Source organism: Helianthus annuus, chromosome 17, assembly GCF_002127325.2.
Source record: "Helianthus annuus cultivar XRQ/B chromosome 17, HanXRQr2.0-SUNRISE, whole genome shotgun sequence".
NCBI lineage: Eukaryota > Viridiplantae > Streptophyta > Magnoliopsida > Asterales > Asteraceae > Helianthus > Helianthus annuus.
The window spans coordinates 17,890,460-17,901,317 of NC_035449.2; the positions used below are offsets into that span (position 1 = coordinate 17,890,460).

Sequence of the window (10,858 nt, forward strand, 5' to 3'; positions counted from 1 at the left end):
TTTGGGCTTAAAATTTTTAGGGGTGTCCTCGTAGTTGTTTAGGGGTGTCCTTTGTATAAAAAATCGAAAACAAAATGAAATTTTACACTACCGGTACAAAGTTGAGCCGTAGCCCGTGCTACGGCCGGTATTACATTAGGTCCGCCTCTGCTTGTTAAGACCATCTACAATGGGTCCGATCTGGATGCGTCCGGTTTCCAAACTGCAAAAGCGGACTTGTGCAAGGCAAATGAGAGGTGAGATGGTGTCGTCCGGTCCGTTCTAGCAGACCTCAACCAATGTGTGGTACCCACACACACAATCCATTCTTTTTTAAATATATTTTAATTTAATATAAAAATGAGGTGTGAGGTGAAGGTTTGATTTAGTTTTGCATTTGAAACAAATGTAATTTTTTTTAAAATAGAGCTTTGAAATGATGTGACGTGCTGAGATGACGAGTTTGAATTCCAAACACCACCTAGCGTTGGAGATGCTCTTAGTCAACGAACTCAACGAAGATGAACAAATATTGGAGATGCTCTGAGTCAAGACTTTGTTCGTGTTCGTTTGTCAAGAAATATATGTGATCACGAACTGTTCATGAACGCTTACAGAACGAGATTTTATATGTTTGGAAAACAAATTTAATAAATTGGTCTAAAGTTTGAGATTTTAGGAATAACAAATTAAGACGAATCAATTAGTTAAATACATAATAGATTGGTCGATTGAACTATTGTTTTGGGCCAAAAGGCCCATTTATGGTTTGGAAAGGCTTCTACCCAACTTGCCCATTAAGCAAGTTTATTCAAGTTTTAATTTCATGGGCAACACCGCACCACGGATTATAAGAGGAGACTGGGCTCCCCGTTATGAAGGGCTGGCCACGCGTTCTTCTCCGTGATACACCACCATCACCATGTCTTATAACGCGTTGACATGGCCACGCGTTACCATGATCACGCGTGAAGGCTGCACATGTTCGATTATGGAGATGAGTGTGTGGTGAGTGATGGGCATTTCCATTAAAATCCATCACTAGTGATGGAATAAAGCTCAATGACGTGGCGAAACTTGATTGAATGTTGTGAGTGATGGAACTCAATCACTAGTGGAGCGCCCCTACCCCCTAAAAATACAGGTGAGTTGGCACATCTATTTTAGGATTTTTTTTTTACTAGCAGAACATCACCGCTATAAATGACGAGGGTTAAGAGAACTATAGCCATGTCAGAGCTTCTAAGAGTGTACAAGGAAAATGGCGATGGATGAGGCTTAAAACTCACCAACGCTATAAATGGAGATGAGTCAGATTCTCACACGTTCTCTTACAGGCACTGATATGGCTATAAATTTTAAAACTTGTTGTCATCTGTAGTGACGACGACCCCATGTAGAATGTGAACAGAGTCAACCCCTTAGTGATGTTGAAATATTTTTAGTCTGAATTATAAGGCCATGTGTAGTGGTAACCAGACATAACCCCAAAATAACCCTACATAACCCCCATAATATTTGGGTTAGTAGTTAACACCACATAACCCCACAAAACATATTCCCCAACTCACCTTCACCCAAAAAGAACCACTTCACCATGTTATCACCATTGCGGGAAAAATTTTCACACGCCATAACGCCCGGAGGGGTTCCGGCGCTATGGAGCGCCATCACCCACATAACAGCTCCATGACGACTCCGCTACGCATGGACTAATAATCATGAGTATCTTTTATAAATGTATGTATGTATGGTTGTATGAATAAGGGAAATATGTGATTTTAAGAGAGTAGATACCTCCTATATATCAGGACTTCTCATCGTATTATATAGGGGAGGACCACATGCAAAATCATTTAGAGGAAAGCCAAGGGTGGGCCTAAATTTTTAAATAGTTTTTTAGTTAACTCTACAAGGTTTGGGTGTTTTAGTTTGATTGATTTTCGGCCTGTGTTCAGTTTGGTTATGGGCCGCTTAACCAAAGTCAACTAGTTTGTAAAAAATTGTTTGCTTTTTTGATGTAGTGGTCCTCTTGGACCATCCGATATGATGGGAGTGTAGAAAATGTTCGATTGGGAGTGCAAAAAATTTCATTAAGTTGTTGGACCTGCATGATGTTGAAGCCACATTAGTGCAACATATGTTGCAAGGGCGGACCTACCTACAGTCGTGGGTAGGCGGCCGCACCCTTTGAAAAATAAATTTAGTGTATCTTTTAGGCAAAAAACCCGACTGCACCCTTTGAAAATATGGTTGAACGTCTCATCCGCACCCCCAGTAAAAAATTCTTGGGTCCGCCACTGCTGGTGGTTAAAGCCATACAACATATTTCATATATCATCACCATATTTATACACCAACTTAGTTATGCCATCCTTCCTCGACTCAAAGGTTATTGAATCCATGTCTCGTACACAGACATTTAGCGTGCACATTTCAAGAAACTTTCATTATACTTCTTTAATTCACCCATCCATCAATGTACAAACAAAACCAACGTATTAACACTTGATTCGATTACATAATCTAAATGATCATCAAGATAAACTAGACGCCTAGTTGAATTCATCAAAATATACAAAAATCCAAGCAATCCCACTTAGCAGTATAAGCCGACTATAAAAAGGGTAAAAAAAGTCATTACAGCCGACTATAAAAAGGGTAAATATCATCTTAATTTTTACATGCTTCTGTATAACAATAACACTTTCAGATAAAAATGAAGTTATGTTTGCCTTATAATGGGCTTTTATCCTATAAGAAGTTATGTTTGCCTTGTAATGGGCTTTTATCCTATAAGCTAAATAAGTCCATAATTACGCATTACGCATTATTATTAGTTAGTGATTAAAACCAAGGAAACGTGTAATGAAGGGTTTGAAATGCAAAAAAGCGTAAAAACAAAGGACTATTGATGAAACTTTCCCAAACACAAAAATATTCCAGGATGGCGCACATCACCCTTCCTAGATTCAACACGCTGACGTGTACGGCCCAGATCTCCCATCCATTTCCAGCTTAGATCTGATAGGTCGCCACCCCCCGCTTTTCCCCTTTCAATTTCTCCCCCTCTTCCATTACTTCCTCTGCTCCCGATCCACTCGATCCCCTCTCCAATTTTCCCATTTCATTTATATCGATACACAAATAACACATATACATACATATATCATATCATATCAGATCAATCTCTCACCCTCCATATTATTCTAATCGCATATTCCGATAACTAATTTCACATTTAGGGCTCCGTAAAAAACCCCAAACCCTAGCTTTTGTTCTTCCTTGATTCTTCACTCATTCTTCCATAATCGTGTAATTGTAATCGTAATCGTAATCGTAATCGTAATCCGATTCGAATCCATCGGAACTACTACTACTGCTGCTACTACTGCTACTACTGCTACTACTGCTACTACTGCTACTACTGCGACTACTGCCTGCTGCCTGCTGCTGCTGCTGCTGCTGCTGCTGCTCCTGCTCCTGCTGCTCCTGCTCCTGCTGCTGCTCCTGCTGCTCCTGCTCCTCCTGCTGCTCCTGCTGCTCCTGCTGCCCCTGCTGCCCCTGCTGCCCCTGCTGCTGCTGCTGCTGCTCCTGCTCCTGCTGCTGCTGCTGCTGCTCCTGCTCCTGCTGCTGCTGCTGCTCCTGCTCCTGCTGCTGCTCCTGCTCCTGCTCCTGCTACTGCTACTGCTACTGCTACTGCTACTGCTACTGCTACTGCTACTGCTACTGCTACTATATTATCATCATTATTATTGATATTGTGATTGTGATTGTTGTTATTAAGAGGATTGTAATTGTAATTGTAATAGTAATTTTAAATGGTGAAGGAATTAATGGTGTCTGTATATGTGGATGTAGAGGAAGGTGAGATTTCGGATTCGGCTTCGGTTGAGGAGATCAGTGCGGAGGATTTTTCGGCGAAAACTTCGGTTGACGATTGTACGAAAGAGTGTTCGAAACAGCAGGTGCAGCAGGTGCAGCAGCACAAGAAGGTGTGGACGATGCAGGATCTGGTGAAGTACCAGAACAAGTATCAGATGAGTAGGAATTATGCTCCAGGGTTGTATAACTTTGCTTGGGCACAGGCTGTGCAGAATAAGCCACTTGATGATTATTTGAAAAATTTGAATACTGGTAGTGGTGGTGGTGGTGATGTTAATGTTGATGTTGATAAACAATTGATGCAGTTGAATGGGAATGGGGATGGGGGTAATGATAATGTTGGGGTGAAGGAGGAGAAGATTGTAGTGGATATAAGTGGTGATGATGGGGATAGTGAGAAGGAGGAAGGGGAACTGGAAGAAGGTGAGATTGATTTGGATGTGGAGGTTGTTGGTAAACAAGGGGCAGGGGGTGATGTTGAGAAGTGGATTAATGTGATTCGGATCGGGTTAGAGGGTATAACGGTTAATGATGCGAATAAGTAAGATATATAATGACTGATTTGATTAATGAGGTTTTTGATTGTTTGGTTTAACGGGTTGATGTTTTGATTGTAGATCGTTTAATGGAGTCTGTTCTAGGCTTGAGGATATGCTGGATAGTTTGTCGACATTGCTTTCGGAAAATTCTGTGTTGAATAAAGATGAGTTGGTTCAGTTGGCATTTGCTGCTATTCAGTTAGTTAATTCGGTAAGATTGGTTTAAAGAATTTGTTAACCCTCCCAACGTGTGGGTCGTTATCATTATCGTTATTCCCACACATATAGATAGGTGGCTAAGAAGTGATTGATTGCAGGTATTTTGTTCCATGAACCAAAATCAAAAGGAACAGAGCAGGCACATAATGTCGAGGTCTTTTATCTGTTTTTATTGAGATTTTAAATGTTTTTGTTCTTTATTGTTGTATGAGTTCGTTATCATACTTTTTGTGATGCATATTTTTACAGGCTGCTGACTAATGTGAAAAGCTGTATGGCTGTTATGTTCTCCTCTGAACAAGTGAAAGAGCGGTTTAAAGCAAGGTCATTTGAGTTTGAGTATATTGTAGTGACATGATATTGATTATATTTGGTTCCAACAGGTAGAGAACATGTTTTTGTCATGTAACTTGAATGATGTTTGTTCAAGTAATAAGGACAATGTGAAGGAAGAAGATACGCCGAATCTTGTTAATCAGAAAGCTGCTTCCATAAGTGAGGAATCTATCGTAAATGCAATGCCAATGGAAACTTCAGATGAAAACCCTAAGCAATCTGAATCTTTGAAAACACAAACATCTACTTCTAAGAATAGAATACTGCTTCCACTGCTAGATCTTCATAAGGATCATGATGTCGATAGTCTTCCATCACCTACACGCGAAACAACAAATCCTTTACCTTTCGGCAAAGCACTCTTTGTTGGTGATGCAGAAATAAGACCCGAATGGCCCACACCTACCCCACGTGCAGTGCAACATCGCTACGAAACTGACGCTCTAAAGGCCGTTTCTACATATCAACAGAAATTTAGTCGAGGCTCCTTTTTTTCGAATGATCTTCCAAGCCCAACCCCTTCTGAAGAAAGTGGTGATGTCGGTGGTGATTGTGGTGGAGAAGTTTCCAGTTTCTCAAACGTTCAGAGTTCAAGTATTTTAGCTTCGGCTACAATAGAAAAACGAGATACTTTTAGCGTTCCGGAAAGACCTAATGTGCAGTTACTTGCAAATGCTAGGAATGCTGCACCTGTGTATTCCACGTCTAGTTCTGTGACTAGGGTTCCAAATAAGACACAGGACCCGAGGCTCCGGTTAGCCAAGCCTGAAAGCTTGTCGGATATCAACAAAGGGACGTTATCATTCTCCGGTAAATAAACTACGATTGAGCCGCTTGATCCAAGGAAACAGAAGACTTTCGATGAGCCTGTTTTGGTAGATGGTCCTGCACCAAAAAGGCATAGAAATGAATTTTCCGATTCTGTTAATCCCAGGAATAATGTTGTGGCTGTCCCGCAAACTAGAGGGTCAGAAAATGCTGTAACCTCTGCTTTGCCTACTACCAGTGGCGGGAATGGTGGGAGTGTGCATATTCCTGTTACAGGTGTCAATCCCGCCACAGCGTCCTTGCAATCTATTTTGAAAGATATTGCGGTGAATCCTACACAGTGGATGAATTTAATCAGCATGGAGCAACCGAAGTCGGTTGATCCTGCGAATTATGCGACACCATCTTCAAGCCAAAGTTCTCTTTTGGGTTCCGTGTCAATGACTACAGTTGCCTCTCAACCGTTGGTAGTTGGGAAAAGATCAACAGCTGATACGCAAATACCGCATATAGCTTCAACGGTTAGCGTTTTCTCATTCTCTTATCTTTTTCATTAAATTCTTATTATCGTACTTTCTCATGTTATGGTCTTTTTGCTATACCTGCTTTCTATAAAAAAAATCACTTGGACCATTCATGTGTTGTATTTCGAAATCTTTTTGTTGTCTGTGTTCTATGTATTTATGTTCTTTCTTCTTTTGATGTTTTGCAGGATGACTCAGGGAAACCAAAAATGAAACCCCGTGATCCTCGTCGTGCTCTGCACAATAAATCGTTACAAAAACAAGAATCAGTCACTAAGTTATCAACTGTTGATGGTACCAAAGGAATTATAAAGCAAGCAGATCCAAGAGTCTCATCTCAACCTATATCAGCACCAGATATCACCCGTCAATTCACCAAGAACTTGAAAAATATTGCTGATATTGTATCTACATCCGTGAGTTCATCTGTTCAGATGCCTTCATCACAACCAACTCAAGTCCATCCAAGTTTTGTAAACATAAAAGGGCCACCGTCACATCCAGTCCGCCTTCAGAACGGGAACGGGCCTGCATCTGAAGAAGTTGCTTCCGACCAGGGCCCATCTCAACCGCAAAACACGTGGGGGGATGTTGAGCAATTTTTTAGAAGGTTTGATGATCAGCAACGGGCTGCTATTCAGAGGGAAAGGTCAAAAAGAATGACGGAACAGAAAAAGATGTTTGCTGACCGTAAATTATGTCTTGTGTTGGATCTTGATCACACTCTTCTCAATTCAGCTAAGGTAGTGACTCCTTTTGTTCTGTTTTCTGTAAATTGATTTATAAGAATTCCATAACGTCAAACTTACTCGGTATGCCAATGCTCCCAGTTTTCAGAAATCGAACCCATGCATGATGAGATGCTGAGAAAGAAAGAAGAACAAGATCGTGACAAGCCACATCGACATCTCTTTAGATTTCCTCACATGGGTATGTGGACTAAACTTCGGCCCGGGATTTGGAACTTCTTGGAGAAGGTAAATGTTTTATCTAATAAAAAAGTTTGGAGTAAAATGCCATTTTCGTCCCTAAGGTTTGGCCAGTTTTGCGACTTTCGTCCAAAGGTTTTTGCATCTGGATCCAAAAGGTTTGAAATCTTGCCATTTTCAACCAGCTCGTTAACCCCATCCATTTATCTTCGTTAAGTCAGGGGTATTTCCGTCTTTTTTGTTAACTTAAAGGGCAATTCGGTCTTTTTTATAGGTATTCGGTCTTTTTACATAAAGTGAAAAAGACCGAATTGCCCTTTTAGTTAGCAAAAAAAATGAAAATATCCCTAACTTAACGAAGAAAACGGATGGAGTTACGAGCCGGATGAAAATGGCAAGATTTGAAACTTTTTGGATTCAGATGCAGAAAAACAAACCTTTAGACGAAAGTCGCAAAATAGGTCAAACCTCAGGGACGAAAATGGCATTTTACTCCAAAGTTTGATAACTTAATTCACAAAGTGTTAATGTTAAAACCTTTAATCAATTTTTTCCCACACCCCAGGCTAGTAAGCTTTATGAGCTTCATCTTTACACGATGGGGAACAAACTTTACGCTACAGAAATGGCCAAAGTTCTTGATCCAAAAGGAGTTCTATTTAACGGGCGGGTTATTTCAAAGGGCGATGACGGTGATAACGTTGACGGAGATCCGAAAAGCAAGGATTTGGAAGGGGTTTTGGGTATGGAGTCAGCCGTTGTAATTATAGATGATTCTATAAGAGTTTGGCCTCATAACAAACTTAACTTGATAGTTGTAGAAAGGTATATTGTATACACAACTATACATAACCTTGATTTAAATCATAGTTTGTTTATTTTTTTAATATATTAATATTTGTATTGCAGATATATATATTTTCCATGTAGTAGGCGACAATTTGGCCTTCCGGGTCCTTCTCTTCTTGAAATCGATCATGACGAGAGACCAGAAGACGGGACTTTGGCATCGTCTTTGGCGGTAAAAACATCTCATTCTAAGTTTTCTTAAAAGTATTATATTTGCCTTTCTCTAACATCTCCTACTTGTTGATCGGAATTTAGGTTATTGAGAAAATACATCAACTTTTTTTCTTGGAAAAATCTTTAGATGACGCCGATGTTAGAAATATACTAGCATCAGAGCAGAGGAAGATTTTAGCGGGGTGCAGAATCGTATTTAGCAGGATCATCCCTGTGGGCGAAGCTAGCCCGCATTTACATCCTCTATGGCAGACAGCCGAACAATTCGGTGCTGTTTGCACAAATCAAATCGATGAACATGTCACCCACGTGGTTGCCAATTCTCTTGGCACTGATAAGGTACTTTATTATTGTTTTTAGAGTAAAATGTCATTTTCGTTCCCGAGGTTCGGTCTGTTTTGTGACTTTTTTTCTAAAGGTTTGTTTTTCCGCATCTGGATCCAAAAGGTTTGAAATCTTGCTATTTTCATCTGGGTCGTTAACTTCATCCATTTTCTCCGTTAAGTCGGGGGTATTTCCGTCATTTTTGCTAACTTAAAGAGCATTTGTTCCCCGTTAAGTTAGCAAAAAAGATGGATATACCCCTGACTTAACGGAGAAAAATGGATGGAGTTAACAAAGTGGACGAAAATGGCAAGATTTCAAACCTTTTGGATCCAGATGCGGAAAAACAAACCTTTGAACGAAAGTTGCAAAATTGGCCAAACCTCAGGGACGAAAATGACATTTTACTATTGTTTTTATCACTATATTTTCTAACTGATATTATCACTCAAAATACTACAATGGTTACGGGAAGAAACTTGACTTAGTTGCATTCATGTTAGGTTAATTGGGCACTTGCTACTGGTAGACCTGTGGTGCATCCTGGCTGGTATGAATATCTTTGTTCCCCTTATGAAAAAACAAGTTTTTTTAAGTTTGAAATTAATTTTATTTATGCTTAAATAAATTAGGGTGGAGGCGTCGGCATTACTTTACCGGAGAGCCAACGAACATGATTTTGCCGTCAAACCTTGAAAATCTCCATATCTATTCGGGGAAATGATTTTGGTCTCTTAAAGTTAAAAATAGGTGACGGTAACTTAATATTAGACGAAGAAACGCACCGCCACCACCCCCACCACCTAAGCGATTACATTTAGTTACATCTCCTCTGACGCGCTGCTGACAAATTCCAGTTAATGCGCAAAGTCAATTGTTTTCAAAGATTGCCTGATTGGTTATTTTTGAAAAGGTGGAGTGACTGTCAAAACTGAGGGGAGCCTCGGAGGGACTGCAGATGAAGTTGATAGTGTGGTGATGGTGACAAGCTGGAAGAGCCCCTAATTAATCAAATATTTAAACAAATAAAATTGAAATGCACAAATAAAATGCGTGGTTTAAATATCAAATTTAAGGAATAATAATTTTGGAAATGGTTTTTGGTTGAACTGATAAAATTGAAATACACAAGTATGATTGCCCACCTCTAGTTGGGTAATGTGTGGGGTAGTAGAGTAGGGTTCATATCACATTCTCACCCGCCCCTGTATTGTTGACCATGCGGTCGGAGATTAGTAGATTGCAGTTGAAATTGTCAGTTAGCAGAAAATAGCTGGCGGTATGACCAGCTGTTTGAATCAAGCATTTAATGTTGCTACACATTCTTGATTAGGTGACGAGGTTAGGTTATGATTAAGGGTATGATTTGCACGACAAAAGGATGTGCACTGAAGAGGTACGGTGATGTTCGTTTTGTACCTAAACACTGATGACTTTAAAAGACAAGGCAGCCACTGAAGGTCCTAACTTCAGATTCTCTCTTGTGGCATTCCCAAAACCACAAATAAACTCGTTCGATGACAAGTTTTCATTTGTTTCGTTTTAGACCAGCCGCTTAGCCCCAGGGCCCAGGCTTCAACTTGCATATAACCGTAACTGATTTACGGACGGTCACATCAGCATTAGCATAATGCCCAAATTAATAAAAAAGGCTTGCAGGTTTATACAGATGATTACTTATAGGAACAAGTTACAGTCTGTCTGAAATCCATGTCCGTGAAGTCTCTTCTTAATACCAACATATATTCTTGAAAATCATCGGATGACGACCGATATGAAGCGCATAGATCGTTATCTAATATGAGACCCATCTTTTAGGAAGTAATGTTTAGTTAACATCATTTATATAGAGCTAGACGGTAACCACTTAAAAAAATTGAAACATGCTAAACTGCAACTTTGATGCCCCTTTGTTGTGAAACCATCTGATTTAAGAGACAAAGCAGTTAGCAAGACAGTGGAATCACAAGAACAGTAAATACACATGAATATAACATAGTTTGGTTTAACCAATGTAATTAGGTTACGTGTCACACCCCTAATTTCCACGTGTCACCGGTGGGTCCGGTGGGGGATTAACGTGACGTAGTTGATATCATCATAGTCAAACAACACAAATTATAATGCACAGCGGAAGCAAAGATAGATTTATTTCAACTTAAATTATTGTAATATTCAATATCACAAAATGTCGAAATAGAATCCACAGGCAGAATCAAACGAAAAGGAAACTTCATTTCAACAGACTTCATGCATCCTAAGCTTGCGAGACTTCTATGGATGCTTAAGGAGTGACCAGCCTATTACGCGTAGTACCTGCACTTAGTCTTTT

At 39.9% G+C, this 10,858-nt stretch overlaps 1 protein-coding gene across 1 annotated transcript; it reads left to right on the forward strand.

The window, feature by feature from the left end:
• Nucleotides 1-3,800: 3,800 nt before the first annotated feature.
• Nucleotides 3,801-9,671, forward strand: LOC110923795 (RNA polymerase II C-terminal domain phosphatase-like 3). The gene is given in 12 exon segments (XM_035986153.1): nt 3,801-4,405; nt 4,482-4,614; nt 4,721-4,776; nt 4,872-4,941; nt 5,006-6,247; nt 6,439-6,993; nt 7,081-7,227; nt 7,745-8,004; nt 8,089-8,200; nt 8,284-8,541; nt 9,030-9,076; nt 9,159-9,671. Coding segments are annotated over 12 exon segments (3,549 nt in total). The 3' UTR covers nt 9,223-9,671.
• The last annotated feature ends 1,187 nt before the right edge of the window (nt 9,672-10,858 follow it).